At 42.3% G+C, this 27586-nt stretch overlaps 1 protein-coding gene across 2 annotated transcripts in view; it reads left to right on the top strand.

The window, feature by feature from the left end:
- Positions 1-15479: 15479 nt before the first annotated feature.
- The window catches only part of SPSB4 (splA/ryanodine receptor domain and SOCS box containing 4), a 65260-nt gene continuing 53153 nt past the window's right edge, over positions 15480-27586 (top strand). The window contains exons 1-4 of one of the 2 annotated variants that reach the window (XM_017728849.1): positions 15480-15664; positions 16708-18242; positions 19836-19943; positions 22173-23029. In XM_017728849.1, the coding sequence (XP_017584338.1) occupies positions 22336-23029 (694 nt within the window). In that variant the 5' untranslated portion in view covers positions 15480-15664; positions 16708-18242; positions 19836-19943; positions 22173-22335. The remainder of the gene's footprint in view (positions 15665-16707; positions 18243-19835; positions 19944-22172; positions 23030-27586) is intronic. The other variant, XM_008629560.2, reaches the window with a different exon arrangement.

Below are 27586 nucleotides of genomic sequence, written 5' to 3'. Positions count from 1 at the left end.
AGCACTGGGTTTCAAGCTGGTGTTTAAAGGAATACACTTGCGAAGCGTCTTCTGCTTTATAATGAAATTGTTTGCAATAGAAATTAGTTTCCTGAGCTAATTAAGAGAATTATTTCTAGATGTTGGATAACTAGAGATCTACGTTTCTCATAAACTGAATGTATCTGACTTTGCGCTGCCGAACGCATACCCTCTTGCCTAATGATTGCCACAAGCTAATGTTTTACAGTGGTTACTTGGTGCTTTTTCGGGCAGTAAAAGCTAGACCTCAGTTCTAGAAGGAAACAGATCTGAAATACTAAACTATCCTCTTCGTAAGAGTAAGAGGCAAGCTGAACCTTTGTCAAGACAAGCCTGAATTTGTATGCGAGACTTGTGTTTCAACAAAGGAAGGTATTGACTGAATTTGCCCTCATGTTACTTGTAAGAACTCGGAGCCAGGCGGTGGGTTTGCTGTCGCTGGTAGGAAGCTGTTCCTGCCGAGGGACCAAGGGCAGGGGAGCTGAACGCTGCTCTCGCAGCCCCATTCGTTACTGGAGGGGCTCTGGCGTTGATGTGGCAGCGTCCGTGCTGGCAGCAAGTCATTTTTATTTCTTTGCGCCTAGAACTTGGCGTGTAGACTGCTACAGGGTGGAAAGTGTCCTATATAGAGAGATGGCCGGCTACCACTTCAGCTGCCGGTTTGATGTTGGCTATAGCCCTTTGGTGCTGAAGTCATACCTGATATTTTCACAGTGCTCTGTTTGCCTTCCGGTGACAGAAGCAATCCCTGATAAGATATCTCCACGCTGCAAAAGAGCTTATCAGGAGAAAAAAAACAGTCCCAGAGAGTTGATGCTTGTGGGTGAAACTGGCCTGACTTGTGCAGTGTATCTCGAAGGATGCTACATTTTTAATGTTGTTTCTGTAACTAAAGCAGACTGTCAGGGACATGAATATCAAATTGCTGCTAGATTATTTGGTGCTGCTGACAGAGAAATGCCAGATACTGTACGTTCTCCTAACAACAAGCGGAAGTTTTATAACTGGCCTTAGTCATGTAAGTCTGGTTTCCTTGGTAGCTAATGTGCCTCGGTGTCTTGCTGCTAACTCCGGATGTCCTTGGATGACCGTCCTGTGCCTCAGTGTCCCTGCCAGGGCTGAAGGGAGGCTCGGTACTTCCCTGCATCACCAGCATGACAAAACTTCCCAGCTCCGTGCCTTGCTGAGGCCCTCATGTGGGTGTTGCTCTGGAAGTACACACTGGTGCTGTTGGGCTCGAGAGCCCTGTATGCATTCCCATCCCATCCTGCCGGCCTGTTTGTCTTTGCAAATGTCACTGCAGCCAGCTCTGAAGCACCGGGCTTCCTGCTCAACAGGCTCTGGGGCTCGGGACTAAGAAAGCAGTGCCACCTTTTTGCAAGGAGCTTTTCGGAGTTGTGAGACTTTTGGTCTGTTTGGTTGTTGGGTTGTTGTTTTTTTTTTTTTTTTGCGGGGGGGGGGGGGGGTCTTCAGTGTTGGGGCCCTGTGGTTCTTTGCCAAGCAGCATAAAACCCATTCCCAAAAGAGGCATTGCTCTGATCTCTGCTATCATTGTTCCTCAACATTGTCTCTCTAGTTTTTACACCCACTTAGTGTACACAGATCTTTTGGTTCTTGGCTACAGAGCCCTCAATGGCTTTTTTTTTTTTTTTTGTTTTTGTGGGGGGGGGGGGGGGGGGTCATGGTGGGGTTTGTTTGTTTTTGTTTGGTTGGTTTTTTAACAGGAGCATAAAACCTCCCATGAGAAGTACTGATCGGGTATCTGTTTTCTTGAAAGAACCTGAACTTCTGATTCTTGGTTTGACCAAATGACAGTCATCTTTATGGCTCGTGCTTGTGCAGCATAGGAATTTCTGAATGATGGGACATCTCTCCTGTGACTCCACAAGCAACAATTCATTAACTCATCAGGCTTCATTGTTGCTGTTTTATAACTTTTTATAATGGATTTTCCATGTACCAAGAAAAACCAAGGAAGCTATTTTTGTCTCCTTTTCCTTCACAGTCACTGTTTTCCCCTCTTCTGTGTATAGGACATTGACCTCTTTTTATGGAGAAGGGAAATAATTTTCACAGTGGCACTCAGTGCCATGTGACAGGACTCCATGTGATGGTTACTTTGAGTTGGCTTCTTGTAATTGAGACAGCTGTGGAGTTTTCCTTTGAAGAGCTGATTTGCTGACACATTTGAGACCTAGTGAGAGCAATCAAGGAAGAAGGCATTACATGATTTTCTGAGGTAGTACTGTTAAAAATCCTTGGCTAAAGTGAGTAGCAAGATCATGCTAGATATTCAACTGTCCCATCCCCATAATTCTTCATGGCCAAGAAGAGGAGGGTAGAAAGAGTGATGCCTTATTCAAATTCTGTAAGCCATGCCGTGTTTGAGCTGTCTGCTCTCTTCAGTCTGCTTGGCTGCTCACTACTGCTGCACTGACATCCTCTGCTTGATTCTTTTTGTGCTGGGGCAACTTCAGTGTAAACTTGTGGCTTTTGCAGTGGTAAATCCCAGGCTGAATAATGGTAATGCAGAGTGGCCTTGATACTCGCATCTATTTCCTGCATCAGTTAGTGAGGATAAATGCACTCTTAATAGAATATCTGTGTAAAGAAAACCTGGATGTATTCTCGTCTCAGCAGGTTTCCCAGGACAGAGGATGGATGTAAATGTTGCTGGACTTCATAAATCCTCTCTGAAGACTGAGGCGAGACTGATGGTAGAGAGGAGTGGAGACTGGTACTGCTGGGTGCCCGCCTTCCTGGCGCCATCCAGGAAGCAAAGCTGGGCTTGTGGCTCCAGGGATGAAGGGCTCCATGCTGGCAGAGCTCTGGATGGATGGATGGATGCAGTGTAGTCTCTCTGAGCTATGTCAATTCAGTATGCACCTTGAGATTAGCAGAGATGCAGGTCACACGTGTTGTCCTGGGAATTTCAAGTATTTACTAAGCCAGAATAAATCCATTTTCTGTGATGAAGGCATTGCTTAAACCTGCCCACTGAACAGTTAACCGGTTTTTGCAATCAAAGCTCTTTGTAAAGTTTCTATGTATGGCTAAATATTTGCTTATAATTTGGAAGTTGATGTTGTTGGACTGACTGAAAATAAACGAGTGCTGTGGGTTGAAACTTGCCAGACCAGATAGCTACCTCGCCCACTGTATTTTTCGTGGCGTTGTGTTCATGCTGGTGAATCTGTGTCACTCCCTGCAGCACACATAGCCTTTGGGGGTGACTTTAGGCTGTCTTTGCAACATGCAACCCCGGCGGCCCAGGGCTCTGTTAGCCGACATAGGCTGTGCTGTAGGATAGGATGTTAATGCATCATGTGCTTCCTGGAAGAGCAGTTCATGTTTTCCAACTTTTTAAACTTCAGTCAACTCATGCTCAGGTTGTTTGTGGGGATTGGTTGTTTGCTTTTTGCCTTGAAAAGGTGTGTGTGCATCACTGCCACTGGTGCTAGACTGTGTACTGCCAATATACTGGGGATTGCTGCTCCAGAAGGGCTGAATGCAGCTTCACTGAAAACTTTCCCAAAGAACAACAGGTGTCTGTTATTTTGTTGTAGTGTCCAAGATCTGTCGCTTGAAGAGAGCAGAGTAGTGTACGTGACCTGTGCTCCCTCAAGAGTTAAAGTATTTGAAATGGGGGGTGCTGTCTGAATCCTGCTTTCAGGTGATGTTCCGAATGATGTCGGGAAATACCTTTTCCTCAGCTGCTTGTACAGTTCTACAGCCCATAGCCCTTTAGATTGGACGGTGATTAAGTTAAAATTTAGTTTTGGTTTGATTTTTTGTGTTTGGAAAGCTGGCAGTATAATCAGTAGCATTCACAGCCTATCAGGGAAAAATCCTTGCCCTGAAGAGATTTAACAGTGTGCTCCAGTGGCCTTGGTGGCAGCATGGAAAAATGTATAAAGGAGAGCTTGAAAGTGTGGGTTATATTTTTTGGGAGCAGTCGTGGTTAAGAAAGATCAGTGCTCACAGGGTGCCATGACTTTGGGCTAAGAACTGTCATTTGGCTGGCAATAATTGATTAAAGCTTGATGGCTCTATTTTGTCTTCCTCTGCTCTATTGAAGACTGGCCCATCAAGAGTGCTGAGCAGAGCTTACCACTTTCCTTCCTTTGGCTCTTTTCCACCGGAAATGAAGTAGTGTCAGGTACTAGCCTGTTGAAATGTACATATGTGTGTGTTTGTATTTTTTGGGGGGTGTCTTTTTTAAGTGGATGTCACCTTTGCCTCAGAGGCCAATGTGGAGCAGCATTTTATTTCTGTAGGAATTGGAATGCAGAAATTTTACATAATTTGCTGTGGTTTGGCCATAGCAAAGAAGCATGTGAGGAGAATTTATATGTTTCCATCCTTAGTAAGAGGTCAGGTGCCTGGACTTGAACATGTGTACTCTGTGACCTAAATCTGTTCATTCTGAAGTCATTTGAACTTAGACCAGTGCTGAGCAGTATTCTGTATAATTTCTTGCTTCTCTTTGCTTATTTGTGTATCTTTGGATTGAACATTTTGGGGTAATCCTGCTCCTGACTGGTGTCAGATGACAAGTTTTATTGTGTTGCATTGCAGAGTGTGGTGACTTAGCAACTTTATCTTTGAGGATTTGTCTGAGGCTGAAGCGACAAGTAAGCTTTGGTGTGCAGCATGAAGTGCAGCAATGTATGAAATCCATCTTGGAGCTGATTGCAAGCTAATTCTTTCAGAGCTGTACAGCAGACTCCTTAGATGAGCTTGCTTTCTTGATTAAACTTGTTTCCAAAAGCTTGTTCTTGTACTACCTTTCTCTTCCTGACCTATTGTTAAAGCCAGGGGTGCACTTGTCTGCTGTTGTGCCTTTCTGCAGTGACAACTCCTAAGGAGAATATTGCCAAGAGATTTCGAGAAAGAGAAAAGATTGGTTGTATTTACAGTGTCTCCTCAAAAGAATGAGGATTTGCTTCCTGCAGAAGTGGGTCCATGCCCTGGGACCTAACCATGGTCCAGACTGCAGGAGCTCATCTCCTGAAGCCTCTGCTTGCTGGGATAGGGAGCTGCTGAGGGAATTCCCTGTGGAGGGGCTGGACAGCCTGGACCTCTTGTCCTGAGGCAGCACAGGCGCTGCTGGCAGCCGACTTTGCTGTTCTGTTTCTTCAGTAGTTTTTCTGCTTGGCACCTGAATATGGCCCAGCTCTGTGTGAGAGGGGAAAGCGAGGCCAGTACCTAGAGACCATTCAAGCTCCTTCTACACCTTGCAGCAGCAGCTTCATGTAGCCTCTGTTAAAAAGGGTGTTTCTTGAATGTTCAAAAATCAACATATTTAGAATTGCTTTTTCAAGGGAGCATTAATCATCCGGGAGCACTCGCGTAGCTTTAGGCATGGAAAAAGGTGGGATTTTTCAAATCTGATGAAAGGTTTAGGTACTTAATTATAATTTAATTTTAACTGTTTCTCCTCTGTCTCTTCTTCAAATGAATGCAGAAACAAATTACCACCAGCAGACGGATACCTTTTTCATTAGATATTGGAGGTCATAATTTTAAGAGAGCCACGTTGTGCAAAGTATTTACATCAGTGCTACATTTCATACTGAGAATGAGCTGTCCACAGAAATCCCTACGTGGAGGTTGTAGGCGCAGTCATGATCTGTGTGTTGGTTCTAAAAAATAGTTTTGCTCTGGAAGGATGAAAATGGCTTGGAAGAAAGTTGGCTGGTATCTTTAAACACTGAACTAATTCTCCAAAATATTGAGCTTACTTCCCGATTAAACTATTTCATGATAGAAGCCACGCAAAATGAAGCAATAAATTCACAGTGTTGTCAACAAGGATTGTATTACTTCACCTGTGAGAAAATGCCATGACAATCAAATCGATGTATAGCCAAGGAAATAGTTCGTTTAAGTGGTAAAGGGCATTTTGAATTTTGAGCTTTAACTGTTTTTTGAGTTACTAGTGAAACTGTAAACGGTTTCTTGTTTTGAGAATGACGTTAAGGGCAGCTGGGACGCAGCAATTGGGGCGGGGGCCAGTACTGGTACTTCTGAACCTCTGTTTTCCGAGTGTTTTAGACTCCCATATCCACAATAAGCTCTGCTGTCATTTGCTTTTGACAACAGAATCATTGCAGTGTTATGAAGTCAATGGTTGCTTTAAAATAAAGTTCAAATATTAGTTTGCTTGAACTTCCTTGCTCGATGATGTCACTGCATATAGTTTTGTAGTGTGTCCTGTATTTTACTTCATTTATGTTAGTTGCTGGCTCAAGTTATAAATAATCCCAAAATCCAGTGTAGTTGACCTGGGAATTTATGAGTTAAAACTGAAACTTTGTCCTTACAGCATTGCTTGTGGTATTTTCTGACTGAGACACTTTCTTGAGTTAAAAAAAAGCACCCATTAAAATTTAACTAATTCATTTGTTTGATTATCTTGAAAATTAATTCTAATTTAACTTGTAAAAAGGTGTACTTGTAGATACTTCAGATTTGTGTAACATCTTTGCATGGGGAATTGAGTGTCTGTTCCTCATGGCTTATCACTGGTCTGCTTGAATTTAAATTGAGGGTCTGAGAGTGTGATAGGAGCACATGCTGAACTCTTTCTGAGACTGAGGATATTTTGAGGCTCCAGCTAGTTCACTTGGGCAGGGCCGTTACTTTTTTCTTTGCCTAGGAAAGGAGCAGCAGCAGTGCCCTTCTGGGCATGTGCTAAACCTGAGAATAATAAATGAAATTCTGATCTTTGATGTTTTCATCTCATGCTTGAGCAAAGTCCCTGTCTGTAGAGCAGATTGTGGGGGTCTGACCCTGCAAGGAGGTTCAGGTGCATCTTGCTTTCAGAAATTATGATGCAGCATAAAGAAATGGAAATGCTATTTTCCTTGTTGAAATCTGTTGTCAAGCATGGCGGAGATGACAGAAGTTGTTTGAAATAAAGACAGTGACACATCAAAGTCTATAAAAGACAGAAGCACTGCCATCCGAACCTCATTTTACTGTTGCTGCATACTAGTGTTACATCTGGTTTGTACCAGCACCTGACTATCCCTGTGCTTCAGTACCATCAGCCTCTGATGCTGTTAACATCTGGGTAATACTTGCTGTGATATTCTCACTTCTAAGTGTACTGATCATTCACTAAATATTTATAGAGTCCTTGGGTTTTGATGTTGCAAGATAAAAAGGGTGCATTTTCCATCATCTGTTGTATTCAAAGGCAAATAACACATTGAAGCTGGTGATTATTTAAAATATTATCACATCAAGAAGTTCCTTTGTACTTTGGTCACTGCTGACGTAACTGTTTCCAGTAGTCTAGAAAACCTTGCACGTAGTTCACTGCTGGCCTGTTTAGACTAAGATGCAGTGTTGTAAGTGCAGTGATCATCTACCAAAGATGTGAGAATGTGCTCAGGAAGGATTTGTTACAACATGTGTAGTATCTTGTCTTTTCAGATTTAAATAGAACAAGATGTATTAAACAAGCATGAGCATGAGACCTGGAATATGTCCTTGTTGTTTTTAAATTTTTTAGCATTCATATTAGCGTTGTTTGAAACAAAATGTGTGGGTGGAGAGAAGGAAGAGAGGCTCACCTGTGAGATCTCTTGGTAGCAAAGTACTCAAGTGTGGACAGGGAAAGAGAGGAACACAGAACAGCAGTTCTTGAAGGTGATGGGGAAAAAGGTGATTAATTTGTCAAAGGGACTAAGCTTAAGTATTTGTCAGGATTTAAAAAAGGAAACGGGAGTGAAAACAGACTTCACAGGCAGGGTGCACAAAGGGAACCATCAGGAATTGCTGCAAGGTCCAGCTCCTGTGCTGCTCAAACTCCTGTGAGGAGTCAGCAGTGATGTGGTAACAGAACTTCCCTCACCTCAGTAAGCTGCAGTGGGATGGGAGGAAGTGCATGAAGCTGCTGCCTTGACTTCATGCCTAGGGTTACAGTAGGCTTTCAGTTTATAATAATTGGGGTTTTTTTCAGTGAGTCACCTTCAGCATTGATAACTGGCTTGCATTTCCTGCTCTTAGGCTCGGTAACAAGAATCAGCAGCTTGTTTTCACTCAAATACATCTCTGTCTAGCAATGGTGAATAATAGTGCAAGGGAATTAAAAATCCATATGTTCTAGTTCATCACAGTTTGACTGCTGGAAAAAGACACCAAAGGGAAATTCAAGCTGAAATGTCTCAACACTCCCGGGACATGAGAGTGACTGATAAGCTCGCTTTTACTGCTTTACTCCATCCACATCCTGCTAATAGAGGACATGGGAGCAGGAAGTCTTCCTCAATGCAGAAGCCAACCCTCTCATTTTACTCCCTTTATTTTTAGGTTTTGTTTTCCCTGTGGTAAAATCGTTTGGAACCTGGGTGAGCAGTGCCCAGGGTTAGACAGAAATGTGACTCAGTAGTGCCTGCTGCCTGGTGTGTCATTCAGGAGATGAGCAGAGACTCTTTCTCTCACCCTGTAGCTAGAGGCTGGGGATGTAATTCCAGTGTGTGGAGTTCTGACATCGTGTTTTCTTCTGCACATGGATGAAGATAGTGAATGGATGCAGAACTGTTTTTCTTTTTGTTTTGACTGTTGGAAGAAGTGGAAAAACCACTGGCTAAACCTGACATCTAAATTTAGATGTCTGAATTAGCAATGCAGGAAGCAGTAGCGAAGCAAACAGCTCGGTTCCTCTGGAGCACTGCTGGCTGGCAGGATAGAAAATCTGGGCACTTAACAGATGCAGGCATCTCTTCACACCTCCTGGGAAAAATGTGTGTGGGATGCTTCCTCTGGATAATCCTTAAGCCTAGGCTAAACTGGCAGTTTAACTTTCGTCAGAATTCCCAGTGAAGAGGTTTTCACAAGGGATTTTTTACTTGTAATTTTTTTTTTTTGTCTATTTGCATACAGTGGGGTTTGCTTCCACAGCTGTTCTGCATTTGGTTTCCATAGTGGTAAGGAATGTGGTGTGCTGAAATCAAGGCTGAGCCTAATAGTCTATTGTAGAAATAGGATTGTAAGGAAAAATTCAAGCAGTTACTTTATTACAGCAAAGATGTGTGGGTTGATGGTCTTGGTAGAATTCAGTACAGTCTCATGGTACAAGAAGAAATTTCATTACCTGTAATAATTAGCTTTTGAAATAGAGAGGATTATCTTTCATTTTAATCACCCTGCCTTAATAGCAGGGAAGAAAAACCATTGTTTTATAAGAGTCCCAACTCTGTTCTCAGTGTTTTCTAGAATGACATTTTAATTGAATTTTATATTTACGGGACTGATACTTAAAACTTGTCATTCTCATGGGTTCTTACCTGTTTCCCCCTGTATATTTACCAGTTGTATTTTTAAAGAGTGTAAGCTTCTGTCCTGCTTGTCCTGCAAAAAAAAAATTCCGCAAACAATTCTTTATGAAGAGAATTATTACTTCTAGTGGTCATTTTTAACATGCAACTCTTTAATATTCAGCCACATTTCTCTTGTTAACACAAAGCATTGTATATATATGCTTCATATCCAGTGTGTGAATAGCTTGTAAATAAATTACAAAAGTAGGTTTAAATTTCATGCCTGTACTTAGCAAAACTAATGGATAGTAATCAGTGTAATGGCTGATGATAGATTGTGCTGTGCCAGCAGGGGAACTGGCACCCAGAAGAAGTAACACCAGCTCAGGAGTGGCTAGAGACTGGCTGGTGAACGTGTTCTTCTCCAGATGCTTTTTTAATTCCTTCAATTAACTTGATTAAGCAGCTTAGCTTAAGTAAGCAGAATTTGTGACTTGGAAGTTCTCCCATGTAGTATTTTCCCATTGCCTTAGGAATTAATTCCTTTAATGTCGTGTCTGTGTAAAGCAGGCAGCCGTGGTCGCTCCTGAGTCTTGCACAGACAGGAGATGGTGTGTGCTTAGTATGAGAGGCACACACAGGGGTGGTGTTTCCCCTCTCTGCAGTTGGCTCTTGGCAGAAGTCATAAATCATGGTGATTTCTGCACAGTGCAATTGAATGGAGCCTGACTACTGTATTTTTTTATTGGTGTTGAAAGTTCCCCGTGCTTAGATCACTCTGAATCCTCCATCAGGAGAGAGGAGCACGCTCTCTCCTCTGTGCCCTGTGGTTCCCGAGCAAGGGAATTGCTCTCAGCAACCACTTTGGAATTTCCTAATTGTATCACTGGTGTCCCAACCAGGTAACTTGGTGCATTCTCTTTTCTACCCAATGTTTTATCTTCACAGCATGTGTCATTAGACAGGGAATAGGGACAGGGATGTTAAGTAGGAAGTCAGATGGTAGCACAGAGTTCTTGTCCATCTGTTTGCTTTCCTTGAAGACATCCCCTCCTGTTCCAGTAAGGATGGTGGTTATGTTGCAGTAGCCTGTATTTTTTAGAGCACAGAAAAGTGGCCTCAGCTGGAACCTATTTTGTGTATCCTACAGATCCTGATGGTACTGGGGAACCCACCCATCAGTAACTACTGCAGCACAAGCAGGATTGACGGCTGAGTATTGTGGCAGCTGGAGCTCTCTGAGGCTCAGCTCTTGTGTTTACAGCTGCTGGCCCAACAAATTGTTGTTTTCCAGATTGTAAGTCATTCATTCTGGTCCTGGCTTGCAGTTTTTTGTATAAATATAAGTCTTTCTGCAGCATCAGAAGTTGCAGTGTCTTATATAGATTGCCATTAAATCAATGCAGTAATTTCAGAAATTTAGATCTGTGTTTACAGGTGGGACTTTTTTTCTTAAGAGAATTTCAGAGAGGAGCCTGACACTGCATCTCCTTTTTCTGCTCCCCTTGGTTTTAGTGTGTTAGTCAGATGATGATGTACTTTGGTAATTGCTCATGAGTCTGCTACATAATGAAAGGAGAGGGTTGAGTGTGCTTCCATGATGCTTCTCTTTCTAGCAGTGCCAGGTGGGGAGGTAAATAACAGGGTGCTAAAAAATGGATAAAATTTTAAGCCGAATGTAGCTTCCCAGTATGAAGGAAACTGACAATGGGATATACAGGAAAAGGAGGGGAAGAGATGAAAAGGAAACGGAAACTAGAAAGACTGGGCTTGTAACAAAAAGCCCTTTGCCACAGATGTGATGAAGATATGTTGGGCAGTTGAAAATACTTTTGTTTTCCATTCCCTCCTTCACTGTGGAGGAAGATCTCTGTTCATGAGAGAGGTTCTTCAGGTAGTTAGAAGTGTTAATAGACCTCTGGGTTTTAATGCTTCTTTGAACTTCCATACTGTGTAAGTTACTTTCTGCAAACTTGCCTCAATTTTTGGTCTCTTGACTGTAAATTGTAACAGAGTTCATGCTAAAAATGAAAATGCACAACTGCTCTTGATTCCATGATTCTTGTAGAGATTTCTGTGTCTGCACAGCGCTTCAGTGAAAAATGTCAGTTTATCTGTTCAAAGAATGGTTGGAATTTAAACTGCCTTTGATTTCCAGTATCCTTAGACACTTTTTTCCTTAACCTGTAGGCCAAAAGTCTTGCTTTCCTCCTCTGAAGCTATTTGTAGCATTTGTGCAGTATCCCACATGGTTTTACATTCAACAGTGGTGTGGTTTGTATGTGACTTCCAAGTCTTTTGCAGCAGTAAATGATTGTTTGAGAAATGCAAGTTTGCATTTAGGCTCAAGTGAACATCTTGGTTAGTTGTCAAATGATTCTGGAAGGATCTTTGTATAAACCTACTTCATTTTATGCTACTTGTGCTGCTCTTGAGGATGTAGTAAACAAAAACAAGTTTAGCTCTGATGAAGTTGAAAAAAGAGTAATTTTCCTAGTATTCATTCAGGAATGCAGGCTGTACTGAGTATGTTACAGTTTTTATAACTCAGTGGGAAGATGACTTGTTTTCCTGGAGTTAGTCCTTTACTTTTAAAGATATTTCTAAATGTTACTTTTATTCTTTATCATGATGGAAGTCAAGATGATCTGTATATGCCAATGCAATCTAGGTTTTTGTTTTTCCCAGAATTAAAAACTCTGAGCACTTTGTTTTTAATATATTACACCTGTTGCTGGAGCTTAGCTCCTGATTACTGATGGGCTTTCTCTTTGTCTAAAGTACAGCTGATCCAAATTTAGACTGAGCACATTTTTCTCCAGGGCAGAACAGGTCCCTGCCTGAGTTATTGGAGAATCAGAGTCTGGCAGATTTAGATCATATCTGGAAGATTGTCTGCAATCATATCAAATATGGGGGGTTTGTGCAAAGATTAATTGGAATATGCTCTTTTTAAATTTTTAATATAGCTTTTGCAGGACTTCCAGAATGTGATGCTACTTACTTTATTTCAGCAGCAGTACACCTAAAGATTAAGTGCTAGTATATTTTTAGTCCCATCAAAACTTGCATCCTGGTACAGTTTTCTTCCAGATAACTTTGAATCTTTTTTCCCCCCTTTTCATCCAATGCATTAAAGAAGGAAATATAGTTAGTAATTAATTGTTACAAATAAATTGCTGCTTAAAAAAAATTCCCTGCAGAAGACTGCTTAGCAGGGTGAACTAGGGTGTAAAGTTATTTTGAGAAATACAGACCTTGTGTGTGAGCTTATAGATCAGTCTGTGTTGAGAGTTGTCCTGTAGGTTGGCACAAAGCTGATTTATTTTTATCCATACCTCTATTAGGAAGTCTAGTGTGGGTTTTTTAAAGTACTTTCCTGTGGTCAAAAATACCTGGAATTGTTGGCTCTTGTAACATGAAATTCTTTGAGGATGTACGTTGTTAGGTCAGTAGTAGAGAGATGTAAATGCTACTCCAAGCAGCAACTTCTTTCACCATGGCTTTTCCTCGTTGGAGGCCCTCTCTGATTTTAACACTGCCATGTCTGGGATAGTTTATCTCTACAGAACAGTATTAATTTGAAAAAGCAGCATTTCTGCTTAAATCTGGCTCTAGGGCAATGAAAGAGCCAGAAGCTGTACCTGACAAATTTGGTGGCCACCTACAGCGACATTTTGGCATTGGTGGATCAGGAAAAAGGAGCTGGTGTAATCTACCTGGATTTATGCAAAGCATCTGACACTGTCCCACAGGACATCTTTGTTTATAAACTGGAGAGACGTGATTTTGATAAATGGATCACTCGGTGGATAAGGAGTTGGCTAGAGCAGGATGCCCAGAGATTTTTGTAGCTGCCCAGTCTTTGGAAGTGTTCAAGGCCAGGTTGGATGGGGCTTTGAACAACCTGGTCTAAGGACAGGTGTCCCTGAACCATGGCAGGGGCGTTTGAACTAAATCATAGAATCACAGAATATCCTGATTTGGAGGGGACCCATCAGGATCATCGAGCCCAACTCCAACAGGACACCCCAAGAGTCACACCTTGTGTCTGAGAGCATTGTCCAAATGCTTCTTGAACAGGCCTGGAGCTGTGACCCCTTCCCTGGGGAGCCTTTTCAGTGCCCAACCACCCTCTGGGTGGAAAACCTATTCTTAATATCCAACCTAAACCTCCCCTTACTCAGCTTTATGCTGTTAACCCGAGTCCTGATGATCTTTAAAGGCCCTTCCAAACCAAGCCATTCTGTGGTTCACCACTGTGGGACCCATTCTGGGTTCTCACCAAGGTGTCCTTTGTGTCTTCAGGAGTCAGATTCTTTACAAGGGGACATAACCGTCTGTAAATCTTTAACTCCTTAAAACCCTGTGCCTTTTTTTCCCCAGCCTCTTCTGTATTACCAAGTGCCCTATTTCCTCAATTAATAGCAAACAGACACAAAAATACTACTTGGTAAAATGGGAAAGCTTTTATGAGCATGAGGAAAATAAATTTTGTTGCTTAGAGCTTAGACGGTTTGTTTCTATGATATTACTTTCCCCATCATCCCCATTTGTCTGTGCAATTGTTCTCTACTGACAGATGGGCTTTAGCAGTGGCTGGTGTTTGAAACAGAAAAAATTCATTGCTGTTGTTTAAAAAATGTGGGGTTTTGAGAAAACATTTATTTGTTTATCAGGAAGTAGTTTTGTCTTTTTGTCAGCACTCCAAAGAGACTTGATTTGTTGCCTCACCTGGGAAATACAGAATCATCTGTGCAATCTGATTTTGTCATGATGCTTCCTTAACATATGTAAAGTGTGTTTACTTAATCTCTGTCCTTTAAAATAAGGAACTGTGGGACTAATGAAGCATTGCTTCCTGGTTTTGTGTCTTCTGGCTGACTTGACATGAAATCTTCAGGTCACTTTGCCTGCAGTTACAGCTTTGATGTGAGCTCATTCTCTTCAGGGTTTCTTGGCAAGATGTGGCCTTGCAGCCCAGCCTGGTGTTCCATGTGCTCACTTCCAGGATGTCTGTCCTGTCCTGTAGGAGCAGTTATCCTTGAGCCTGCTGCTGCTCTGTCAGGTTGGGCTGAGGGTGGCTATTGACTGAAGTAGCTGAGGGGAAAGGGTTAGGAGGGATGCAGATGGTGTGATTGTGCAAGTCTATTTTCCTATTAAACAAAAGAATACGCTTTTGTTCAGGATCAAACTTGTTCTCATGCATTCATCTCCTGCATGTTTGTGCAAGAACAATGGCTGGGTTCCCTCCAGCCTTGCCCTCCCTTTCACACTGTGCAGCCCTGAGTGAGGGGAAGTGGGTTTGACCCCCATGTCTGTTTATGTCCACCCGTGGTTTGTCCAAGACAGCCTTTTGAGGCATCTCTTCAACATCAGTCTGTTCAGTTCACTGCAGGGGGAGGAATATCTTCCGCTCTTGTCTGCTGTATTTGGCTGGAGGCGTGGTATCTTTGTGTCACTGGAGTTTTGCAGCACTGCTGGAAGTATTAAAGTAATCCAGGTCACATCAGGAACTGCCTCTTGTGGGCTGCTTCAGCTGAGCAGAAGGTATTGTCTGTACAGTGCTGCTTCAATCCAGATGGGAATTGAACAAAGACTTGGATGCAAAAGAAGATGACGAAAGTATCCTGGTCATTCCAGAAGCATTGCAAATTTTAAGCTGTTAGTGAATGTCTTTTTATAAATGATACAGAGGTGAGGCCCTAGAATCATCCACTGCAAAATATACAGACAGGCACTGAGAGAACGGAGCCATCTCTTGTGGAGTCTGGCAGATCTACAGCAGCCTTGTGATGCTGTAGATGCCTGTGGAGCTACTACTAGTGAGTGTTCCTCCTTATCCCCATCCTCACCATGGTACTGCCCCTAGAAAACCAATTGCAGACCAAGGCTCCCTCATGATGTACGCAGGCTTGCCAAGCTTGGAAAACATTGACACAATCAAAGACTGAAGCTTGAGCTGAGGGGCCAAATTTTCTCTCCAATGTGTTATTACAGTTTCTGCAGTTGCATTAAAGTTCTGGTGAATGATTCGGTCAAGCCAGAGGAGCTCTCATCTGTCTGATTGTCACTTTCTACCATCTGCAAGCCTTTCCTCAGTCTGCTCAGGGATCAGCTCTGGCATGTGCCCTGGGATTTGCAGCTGGCTAGACTGAGGAATGATGCTTTCCAGGAGTATTTCTCTCATTTATGGCTTTTTAACTTATTTCATTTTAAAGGCTGACTGGCTCCACTACACATTACAGCAAAAGGAACTGCAGTGAAAGAAAGGCAGTGGGAATGTATTCGGCGACGTTTTGAGGCCATCACGTAATGGATATTCCAATTTTGAAGCTGTAGGGCTACTGATCCTCTACCAAGCCATAGAGGTAAAATGTAACATGAATTGTCTAAAAAGAAAAGGGTTAGGCTGGTGAAAAGTAGTAATGACTGAGAAATTACAATATCAAAACTTAATCGTTCTTTGGGCTTTAAATCTCACGTGTGTGACACCTATTGGTATTACTTACTTGGTGAAGCAGGGTGAGTAGAAATGTAAAATGGCAAATGATCCTGTAAAATGCAAAGGGAAGCTGAAAACATAATTTTCAATTTAGCATTAAGCCTTCTTGGTGTGTTAATTTGCTGTTTTAGTATAACCCTGACACTTGAATATTCAAAATGGTCACATCAGCTATTTGGCAAGTCAGGAAGGTATTCACTGTGACAGAAGGGTGGCTGAAGGGTGAAAGATGAATGATTTTGTGCCCAAAGAGAGAGGAAGATGTAAGCAGAAGCTCATGCCTGTACTGAATTCAGACATGAAGTTCAGCTGTGCCCCTTAGGGCAGCTTGAAGTGACTATGGAAATTTGCTCCATGGTTTGGGCTGCTGCCTAAATAGATGGTTCTGCCTTTGAGCTTTTAATTTTTTTCCCTCCCTCTCTCTTTCCTTCCTTTTGCCAGAGCCAGTGTTTACATAACTGTCTGATATTCCAGATCAGAGGGCTTATCCACCTGAAAATAACCTGGCAAAATAAAACACTAGATTTTGCTTGCTTTAGTTTTCTGAGGCAGACCTTTTTCAAGGCCATTTGAATGCAGGTGGCTCAAGGCAAAAGGGAAGAATGACTAGGAAGGGTTGGTAGAAAGGAGGTAGCAGCTTGAACATTTGCACCCTTATGGTAATTGTGGGATCACATGGGTATTCCTGTTAAATACCCTGGAAAGAAAAGTGCCGTTTTCTTTCAGGAGCTTTAGACTGAAATATTGCTAGTTTTAAAAGTACTTGCATAGTACAAGAAAGCAATTTTTGTTGTAATGTGTTACTATATTTGTTTTGTAAATTGCGTTGCTGTATTCTGAGAAGGGATTATGCAGAAGAACTGTTTACAGACTTGAAAGTGTTTTCAGTCTTCTTTCATGTTTCTTCAGGATAGAAATCTCTACATTTAAAACCAGCTTTCATCATGAGAGGGGAGAATTCCAGAAACACATGCAGAGAGAGGAAGGCTAAAACCAACCCAAAACCTCAAGTCAGCTCAGTTCCAGAGTACAGTAGATGGAAGTATTTAAAAATATACATTCCACTGTATTCATTGCTACTCAGGATTCTTTCTGCATTCTTCATCATATGACTAAACTGCTTCTAAGTCGGGTGGTACAGATGGTGTGGTATTTCAGATTATTCTAATTCCAAGCAGCTAAATGCACAGTCTTTTTTAATAACAAGCTTATCCTGAATTTTGAAACAATTATGTTTTTTTAACATTACAGAACAAGTTGCTCTTTATGGAGGAATGTCCTTGGGATTTTCAGGATTTGCATTCCTTTCAGGAATCGAAGAAATCATGACTTATTGCTGCATTGTTCATCCCACATATTAAATGTCATTTGCTAAGTGTGCACGCAGCTTAAAATTTTGTCTGTAGCGCAGGATAGCTTAGAATAGCCAAGCATTTTTGTCTGGTTGCTTTGTTACTGCATAGTCCCAGTTTGACAAAGGAAGCCAACACTGTTGATATATTGCCCATATTGAACAATGTTGGATACCAGCATCTATAGTTGAATCCAAGCTAGCCAGCCTTTTTAAGGTGCCAAAAATGTGTTTAATTCATTGTCACCCTCAAAACTGTGTTGTCATGGTTATGTAGCTGTTTGCACACTGGGAACAAAGTTGATAGACACTGGGCCTTGTGCCTTCACATTGTCTGGGTGGGGGTAAAAGTCCTTGTCCTTGAACATATAAACCCTTTTCATTGATCTGCCCAGCACAGCATATCATGTTTTTTTCTTCTTCCTATTCCTTCTATGGGGACTTTGGGGCTGGAGTTAGATTCAGTTCTCAAACACTGAGGGTATCTGTTCTGTTCAAGCATCTGGGGAGCAAACAGTTTTGGTGCCCACAGAGGAGTGGCCTTGGTTCAGAGCCTCCTGCTGCCTCTCTTGGCATTCAGGAGTCTTGCTGGCTGGCAACAAAGCCCACATTGGCAGGGGAGGTGGCACTGAGGTCTGGCTGAAGGAGGAAAAAAAGGAATGAGGGCAAATAGCAGAAAGAATGAGAACTGCTCTGTAGACATTGGAAATGCCGTTGGATAGAGGCATCTCCTTCCCTGTTTTTTGTGATAGCCACTGTCACTGGTCAGTGTCATTAGCTGGGGCTCACCTGCTGCTTCTCACTCTTTGGCTAAGTGTTGTTTTAGCAGGATTAACCTGAGCCCCCTAGCATGTTCCTAATGTAGTTTTGAATTTCGTTTTATGTGGTTCATTTCTCATGCGTGTTTGTCAAGCCTCCTGCTGTCTAGTTTGTGATCCAGAGGGAAATACAACTATGAATGCTGAAAGCTGACTTTGCAGAAGGCATGTTTCTTTTATCAGAGTTATGTTCTACTGATGCCAACATACCAAACTGTTAAAAAATGCACCCTATTTAATTACAGCAAAGTGATGTCCCAGCAAGCCTTTCTCTGGTAAGTGTAATTTGTGGTTTTATTGTGAATAAGTTCCCTAAATATTTTAGCAGTCTGAATGAAGACACTGCTAAGTGACATTGACACACTTTTCCTGTTTGGAGTTGTATTGTTCCTGTACAGTACATTTAGTCTAATCATTGTAGCCTGACAAAGTTTGGCATGAATGGGAAGCTGTGAGACAGAAATTATTTAGGTTGCAAAAGCTAACAGTCTTCTCATCAGAGATTTCCAGGTGCTGATTATTTTCCACAAAATATCTTTTATCGCAGGGATAACTGGTGAAATTTAGTGTTAGTCACTATACCAGTGTAATGGAGAGGTCATACATTAAGCCAGTAACTCCTGTAGTGGTTAGAAATTACTGGAAGAGCAAAGATTTGGGAAAACCTTCAAAGCAAAACTTTACAGTGGAAATTCAGGTCTTTCTATTTCTGAATATTCATGTGTCTGGTGAGAAGATTTAGGCAAGGAAATCGAAGTTTCTCTAAGAGGTGTAAGATTGCAAAAAGTCACAGGAGTCGAATGACACTGTGCTTTGACAAGTTTTTGTTAACTCAGGAGACGGTAAGAAGGTTTTACAACCAAATATTTCTGTGAATGGGTTGAACACTAATGAGTCTGACAGGAATAATCTTCCGTCCCTAACCCACAGCTTTTGCTAGTGTTGTGTGGTGTATCCATCCAGTGCTGCAGACGGGAAGCCAGTCTGGGGTACCTCTGCCAGATGAATTGTTTGTCACTCCCCTTCCCTCTGGGGGAGTGTGCTCGGCTTTCCCAGGAGCTGCTGGGGTGGGGAGAAGCTGCCTGCAGATCCCCGTAGTAGGGGGGCAGGTATGACTTTGCTGGGGCTTCTGCGCTGCAAGTGTGTGACCTGTGGAAGTAGGGAGGGGATGTTTGATGGTGCAGATAGGCTGAGCCCTGGTGAGCTGTGTCCCTCCAGCAGCAGCTGCTGATGGGGTGGAGGGCAAAGTGGTGCTTCCCTGCTGTTCCGTGCCTTGGCTGTGTCTCTGCCATCTGCTTGGTGTAAAAGGACAGGATACAGGCAAGGCAATAGATGATCTGGCCTTTGAGACACATTGCTCCTGCAAGCACCCAAGGGGACTGTTGTGAGCTGCCAGGAGGAGTTTGTGGATGAGTTGCTCCCCGTGGACCTCACATTGCTGCTGCCTGGCTTGGGAGGCAGGGCTACTCCTCACGTAAAGTCTTCCTGTCAACTACTACTCAGCTCCAGCAACCAGAGCTGTCTAACTGTAAGATTTTTCCACTGTTGTTTCAGCCTATGTCCATACAAAGCTATTTGGCAAAATATTCCATTATTTAATTAATTTATGTGGTAATGTTCATGTGTGAGGGAAAACCTAATATTGTAAGATACAGTTTCAAATCAAAGTACTTACCGAGGGCATCCCAGAGTACAGGCAGGGTTGTGTGTGTATCAAGGTACTCATAATGGTGCATTTTACTCCTCCGAATTACTGATCTATCTATTAGAAGCCTGTTTATGTTACAGTTTGGGGCACATGAGGAAGAATGTCTTTGGCTTGCCAAGTGAGTCAATTCAGTGTTTATAATTTCTTGGTGATTTGCCAGGTAAACCTCTGTGCCAAGTTTAGTTTCTCGTGTGATCAGGAAGTGATACAGCAGGATGCACTGAGGACTTCCCCGGCTGTCTCCCCTCAGCACCCTGACAGGAATGTGGTAAAGTAGAACTTTTCAAAGGCATGTAGAGCTAAATCCTATACAGGAATCACTGACATTCCCCTTGAAAATCTGATGTTTTCCCTTTTCATTTCCTTTCAAGCTCAAATAATCACCTTTTTAAAAGGAACTACCCAGTCCCTGAGCATGTGTCCTCCTATGAAAGTTTGCTTACAAGATTTACTCCTGTTGCTTCCCTGTGTGTGTATTAGTGTCATCATTTAATTTCTCGTGGGATTATTGGTGTGGAATAAAGTCCTGAACTTGCTTTGCTGGGCCAAATTGGCATTGTAGCTTTGAAACAACCCACGAGTGCTTCTGCACTACTGGAAATGGGAAGCATCAACTTAAATGTAATTGCTGTTTAAAGCTTTGGATTCCTTTTACATGGTTTGGAAAGGAATAAGGGGGATCATTCAAGTTGATCTCATGTGGAGAGCTCCTGTGAATTGTGAGTCTTCCTGCAAATGTGACATGAGAGGATTGGATACCTACATATATTTTTTTTTCTTTTCAAAGATTAAAATTAGGTGCAACGAGTTGGTTCTTCCACATTGAGGTGTGGGCATATGCCCTTGTGGGACCAGTCACCAGAAAATATTTTCATGTAGTAACTTAACTGTCATGTGGTTTTAAAAATTCAATTTTTTTACTTTTTTTTCTTTTCTTTTTTTTTTTTTTTTGAAAGAAGGCTTTCACATAACATAGATGTGGTTTAATTTCTGTGTTTAATATGTACAGAAAATACTTTACATGGTATTTGCCATTGGAAATAATATGAGGACTTCATTCACTTCTCAAATTCGGTTGGCTGGTAAACTTCACAGGGTTTTTTTCCCTAAACTTTTTTGTTTCCTTCTATTGTGATTGCATGTTTCTTATCATCTTTCAGACATCTTTGGAATGGGATAGTATGTTTGGAGTAGAAGTTCTTTAAAAGGAAGAACATGGACTTGACTTACCAAGTGAAGTCTTGCAGGATGTTTTTTGCAAGAACATTTCTGCCCATCTGCTGTTTGGTATTTTATGACAACCCCCTGTCACCTGGGCTCTTCAGCCTCTTGAGAGTGTGGAGATTTTTTGCTTCTTGAAACACTTCATCACTCTGTCAGTAAATAAACAGAGTGGGTCTACTCGGCTATATTTGAGCATTCCTGGACTTGGCACTGATTTTGCTAGAAGACAGAAGTATGTCTGGTGCTGCAGATACTCTGTTTGATCCCATGTCAATCCCCTATTTGAGTTTTTAGGACTTTGTCTTCATCTTTATTCCTTTAGTACTTTTAGAAGTTCTTGATTTACCTCTGCTCTCTGCCTGAGCTCTAAAACGTGACTAAATCTAGATTATCCAGGTTTTTCCTGGTGCTTTTTTACAATGTTCGCCTGTGGGAGCAGAGAAATAATACACTTCAAAATTATGTATTCCCCTTAATGTGTCTTAATGTGTTCTAGGTGAGCTGAATACTGAAATACGGGAACTGTGGATTAATTAGCCTGCTGTCCATTAGCAGGAGGAACATCCCCAGCTGCACTAGATGCCCATTAGAAATGTCTGCCCAAGAACTGAAACTGCCATTCTTCATTTGTCCTTCCATGGCTCCTCTTCCTCAATCCCTCTCTTTTTTTTAGCTTTTTTAAAAAAAAAACAAAACTGAATCTTGATGAATTTATGATGGTTTTCTCCTTTTATTTAATGGCATAATAAGTTTAAAAAGAAACATTTACATTTTGCAGCCATTTGCTGTTGGCTGCATTTGTTTTAATGAGGGCAGAGAAGCTGAAGTCTCTGTCACCAGGGCCCAGGGCAGAGCACATCTGGAAGTAAAAGGGGATTCTGACCTAGTGCATGTCTGAGACTGAACCAAAAGCACAAGTGAAAGTGAAGCTACTGCTGCACATAAAGTTTATCACTGTTGCTGGGGAACAGCGTCCGCCTGCTTTGGGCCCGCTGTGAACTTGGCCAGACAAAATAGGTGGAAGGGCAGAAGGTGGGGAATGTCTGCATCCTATTATGAATTGGAGGAAATGACTGTCTGCGCTCTGTGCGCTGGTGGGCTCCACATCCTGCTGGCAGCCTGGTTAGCGCTGCAGGACACTTCACAAGGAGGAGTGAATTTAGCTCTGGTGTTTAAAATAGCTCCTAGGGATGAGAAGAAGCTCTTCAAAAATATGCTGTGGGTTTTCTGTTGGCTTTCTTAAACTAACTGGAAACTTTCTGCTTTCTTTCAGGAGCATTTTTTACTCTGGAAACATTGCTGCTAAAAAGCTCCAAACAGGAGGAGTAAATCCAGTCGGCTTGTCAGGTCACTGGCTCAGTGTAACGGTGCTTTCATGAGGTGACGTTGGGCCAAAGTCAACTTTTCTTTCTCCTTTGTAAACCTGCAGCCAAGCAATGGGCCAGAAAATCTCAGGGAGCATAAAGTCTGTAGATGTGAGGGAGCCCCCTTATAGACCTGTGAAACGAGAGCTGAGAGGCCCGGATTTTTGCAAGCCCGCACGCCTGGACATGCTGCTGGATATGCCCCCTGCCAAGCTGGAGGTCCAGTACAAACACGCTTGGAATAACGAAGATCGCTCTTTAAATATATTTGTAAAGGAAGACGATAAACTGACTTTTCACAGACACCCGGTGGCCCAAAGCACAGATTGCATCCGGGGCAAGGTGGGCTACACACGGGGCCTGCACGTGTGGCAGATCCACTGGCCTACGAGGCAGCGGGGGACTCACGCCGTGGTGGGCGTCTCCACAGCCGAGGCGCCGCTGCACTCGGTGGGATACACGTCCTTGGTTGGTAGCAATAGTGAATCCTGGGGCTGGGATCTGGGGCGCAACAAACTCTACCACAACTGTAAAAACCAGCCCGGGGTCACATACCCTGTCTTTTTGGAACCAGATGAGTCTTTTGTACTCCCAGACTCCTTACTGGTGGTTTTGGATATGGATGAAGGGACGCTTAGCTTCATGGTCGATGGACAGTATCTTGGAGTGGCCTTCAGGGGACTAAAAGGGAAAAAACTTTACCCCATAGTCAGTGCAGTTTGGGGGCACTGTGAAATTACAATGAGATACATCAATGGACTTGACCGTAAGTGTTACTGCATTTCTTCATTACCCTCTCAACTTTTCTTTTTCTTTCTCCTTTTGCTGTGGACAGTGTGCAGGAGGGAGCAGACTGTTCAACTGTGAGGAGACTGCACCCCATACTTACTGCCCACAATGAATATATCTCTGTTGTGTCTTATAATGATGGTATGGATTGTATCAAAATACCTTCCTTTTTGGCAGGCACAGAGGCAAGAATTCCATGTCCAAAGAAACTGAACAGGCTGAGAAAAAGATACTGAGAAACTTCCTGGGTATATTTAACAGTAAAACTCTTGTTTACTGGAGGATATGTTTTAAATCTGTGGTTTCCAAATAGGATTTGCGGATCCTGTAAAAATTTCCTGTAGTAGTGGAAACTCTTACATGGTGTGCATAAACATACTTGAACACAGGCCAGACAAGTTCTTTCTATAGTTGCCTTCTCAGGACCCTCAGAAGCAGCTGCGGATCCCCAAGAATCTGGAAACTGAGGTCAAATACTGCTTTCAGCAGTTTTTCTGAAAGAGAGCTCTGTTCCTTAGTTCACTTCAGAAGGTACTCTCTGAGGGTATTGTCCAGAAATCCAGTGTTTGGGATAAGCATGAGCTATGTCTGATCTAACAGGGTAATACCTAATGAAACTGTTACATAATGAGGAGCAGCGTGTTGCTGCTGTGACCTCCAAGCAGCAGCCCAGCAGAAGGTGTGTTGCAGAAGTGGGTCCTGTCCTGTTTTCCGTGCCCAGGAAGGCATGGGCTCTGCCAGGTCTGTGCCCAGTTCGCTCGAGGCCAGCCCTTCGCCGTCAGCTTCTCAGCTGCTGGAAGCTAGGGGATAAAAGGATGGGCAAGGTAGCAGGTGGAACTTGGTTCTTGTTTAAAACTGTGTTATCTGAGGTGTAGTAGGAGCTACAAATATAAATATATAGAAACAAGTAGATGGCAGGGCAACATTTTCATGTTATTTTGGGCTCTTTGAATGGAACTTAGTCTTTTAAGAAGACAGTAAGAGCAAGTGTTCAACACTGGCCTTTCAATTAGTAATTTCTAAAAGAATTTACTATTCTTTTCCATTAGGATGAAGTGGTCTACATTTTTTTCTGTCAAAAATTAATTATCTTCTCATTAACATTACATCTGACATCCCAAGTAGAAACATAATTAAATAGTTCAACCCTGCTTAAGATTACGTTTTCCTAAACATCTGTAATAAGCTCTGGGGGGAAAGACTTTTTATCCACAGAAGCTGTGCAGGTTTTACAGCTAGATGCTAAATGGCAGCTTCCCAAGTGCTTTCATACAGGGGAATATCTGAGTATCTTGAGTATTTTGCAATTACTTAGTCGTTGCAGAATGATGTGCTGACAGTCTTTTTTTGGATTGTAGGGGAGAGAGACTTTTGCAAACTGAGTATTTGTTTGCGAAAGCAGTTTTTGTAATACTGGGAATATCTGCCAAACTAAGCAAAGTACAGCTCAGCTTGGTCCACCAAGTCCACGCAAGGAGTTGTTCTGCATTCCTTTTGTAGCTTTCACAGGGCTGCTCAAGGGAGCTCTAGAAAGATGAAAACACAGGAGGAGGATGTGAATGAGTTCAGTAGAAATCATAAAATAAAAGGGACTAAATGGAGAAGGATAGCTGTGGTCTGTGAGATGTCAGAGAAAAATTCCTATCCGGTTTCTCGTGGGATAATTTCGCTGGAAGAGGCAGGATAGCTTCCTAAACTATCCCTGAGAAAGTCAAAGTCTCTATTTTTTTTAAGCACGTGAACCCGTGGATAAAAGCAAACTTGTGAACTAAACTTTTATGTAGGCCTGAGTGTTAATCTGATCATGTGAAGAGGAAGTTTAAAGCCTCTTCGCCGTGGGGCAGTTTGACATCCTGGATTCACATAATTTGCTATCACATGTTTGCTGATCCATTGCTGTCCTACAACAAAAACAGCATTCAAGAAACCAAATGAGCTTGTTTAGCTGGTGCTCCAAAGCAAACACTGTCTCTTTTCTGCTAAAGGTGTTTCTATATAGCTAGCCCATGTGCAACAATGCAAGCTTGGCTGCGGCACTCTTCATGTTTGCTCTCATTGCACTTTTGATTGCAGGTTTTTATAATTGCTTGTTCTTGTGAAAATCAGAGCAGGTATTGAAGGACAGTTGTGTTCACGAATGTAAATACATTGGAACATACATGTATGTGGGGTGTTGTTATTTTTTGGTTCTTTTCTAATCTTACCAATTAGCTCTGTTTTTCTTTTTTTTCCCTAATACTTTTTTTCCCCCTTCTATTCCCTGGAAGTATCTCCTGCAGCTTTTAGTAGATCTGGCCATAGTAACTTAGCTGGTTTTGCAGCTGCTGTCAAGCAGTGCCTCATAACTTGCTATTCAGTGATTGATTGTTGCTGCTCAGAATGCAAACCACAGCTTGTGATGGTTGTTTGTGTGGTGTCCTACAGAGCAAACGGAGACCTCCACGGCAGGGATTTCTAGTGTTTTCAATACTTGCTGCTTAAATTGAAGACCTCTGAATACTTTAAAGGCCCATGTATTTCAGTTGCTTGGCAAAGAATGAAAAGCTTGCAGGAATGGAAGAGTGAAAGGCTCAGATGATGGGCTTTCATGCAGCTGCAATGAACTTAAACATACGTCACAGATGATGCAGGCTTCCAAGTGTGTTAATTACTGCAGAGATGGCAGATTCACAGGAGGATAAGGCTGCAGGTCAAAGATCAAGGACCCGTGTGCCCTCTGGGCTCTGGATATTGCTCCTAGAATAATGCTGTAATTAAAATCAGTTGTACTTCTTCCAGCTGCATCTGATACCCACAGTATTCTGCTTCAGAAACTACTTTGAACATCACATGATGATGATCTGTGCCTTTTCACAAGACTTTTTTTCCTTTTTTTTTTTTGAGAGACTTGGAGTTGCAAATATTTTCAGGATTTGGGAGGAAAGGCAGAGGGACAGGATGGAGAGTGCTCATAGTAAGTACATTGAGTTCTTCCCAGCACAAACTCTTTGATCAAATGCTATCAGTACTTACCACACTGATGTTTGCCCAGTTCCTAAGCTGGACAGAATTTTACATCAGCCTTCTGACTTACTGCCTATTGCAGTAATTAGAAACCTCAAATAACATAAAAGCAGTAGATGTTACTTTTCAGATCAGGGTATGTGCTTGTGTACAAAAAGCTGGTCTATTTATATCTGGTGTCTGATGAGGAGTCCTGGAGACTATTTATAGACTGGAACAGAGAAATAGCAAAACACGTCTGTGTAAATGTACATTGCAGATCATGAACTGATCCATTAGTGTTTAAACAAAGCATTGGGAGGACAATCAATGTAACAGTGCTGTGATGGAAAACTTGGTCATTGAGTAGGTAAACTGAACTCATTGCAGTTCTTGCACTAAACCTCCCATGGTCCTTACTCAATTCTGAAAATAATTGTTGAGCTCAGGAAGCTGGAAGCATTTGTCTCAGAAGAGAAGACTTTACTTCCAAGTATGATCTATGAAAAACATTTGTCTGTACCCATTTGTGTTTTAACCTGCAGATCCTTCTTGCAGGATCTGGCCCTCACCAGCAAGGGTCCCTGGGCTCTGTGTCAGCAGTTACTGAGCACTGCCATGCAACAGATCCCCTGCTTTTAATATCTCTGTTTACATCCCCAAAGGAAACAGAAGTATTATTCGATGTATATTCTTTGAATTTACCGACCATGAAGGAATAGGTGGACTAAAGATCATCCAAACAGAAATTTTGGCTCCTGTTTTTGTGTGCCAGTCGCCTGCTCGCTCTGCCTGCAAGTTGGTTCAGTTCAGGGAGTTACGAGCCAGTGCATGCTCCTGTGTAGAGGCCCAGGAGCAGTAGTTCATGTTCCTGGATCCTGGGTTGCCTGGGGAAAGGGTGATGGTCCCTTGGGCTCCTGCCTCTCTTGGCTGCTGGGGTGCTTGCAGCCCACCAGGGAGGAGCTGGGGGTGGTTGTGTACTTCAGGTCTGGGGAGGAAGGAGGGGGTTCAGTGCATGTCCTTTCTGTTAGCTCATACAGCTACAGAACTTCTGGCATGTGGGGTGAGTTCAAACCTTTGGCTCTCAGCTGTTAAGACCACAGTGTAACCCCTGAAACTCTTTCAGACCTGAGGCTCTGTGTGTTTAGCATTTTAAATGAAGGGTGGTGCTTCTAAGCTAAAATAGCAATTTTGGAGCTATGCACAACTTCTTTCCTCTTTCCTACTGTTCTCAGTTTATTTTCATTTGCATTGGTCTAACACACCACAATTGCTAATTATAAGCATACACTCTTCCCCTTGGAGGCCTTTTTGCCATAAAGAAATCTAAGTCAAAATTGCGGCATTATTAACTGCCAGGAGAAATCCATAATCTCTCATCAGACTGGGTTTTCCCCCTACATGGTTTTCAATTAAAATTTTTAAATGGATTTGGTTTTTTGTTTATCTAAACTTGTTTTATGCTATTTATATAATACATTACTCAGGAGACTGCAGTGGGAATAATGTACTCTGAAAATCTGGTATTGCTAAACCTTAAAAAGGATTTTCC

Source organism: Corvus brachyrhynchos, unplaced genomic scaffold (assembly GCF_000691975.1).
Source record: "Corvus brachyrhynchos isolate BGI_N302 unplaced genomic scaffold, ASM69197v1 scaffold223, whole genome shotgun sequence".
Lineage (NCBI taxonomy): Eukaryota > Metazoa > Chordata > Aves > Passeriformes > Corvidae > Corvus > Corvus brachyrhynchos.
This window is presented reverse-complemented; position numbering and strand designations above follow the sequence as displayed.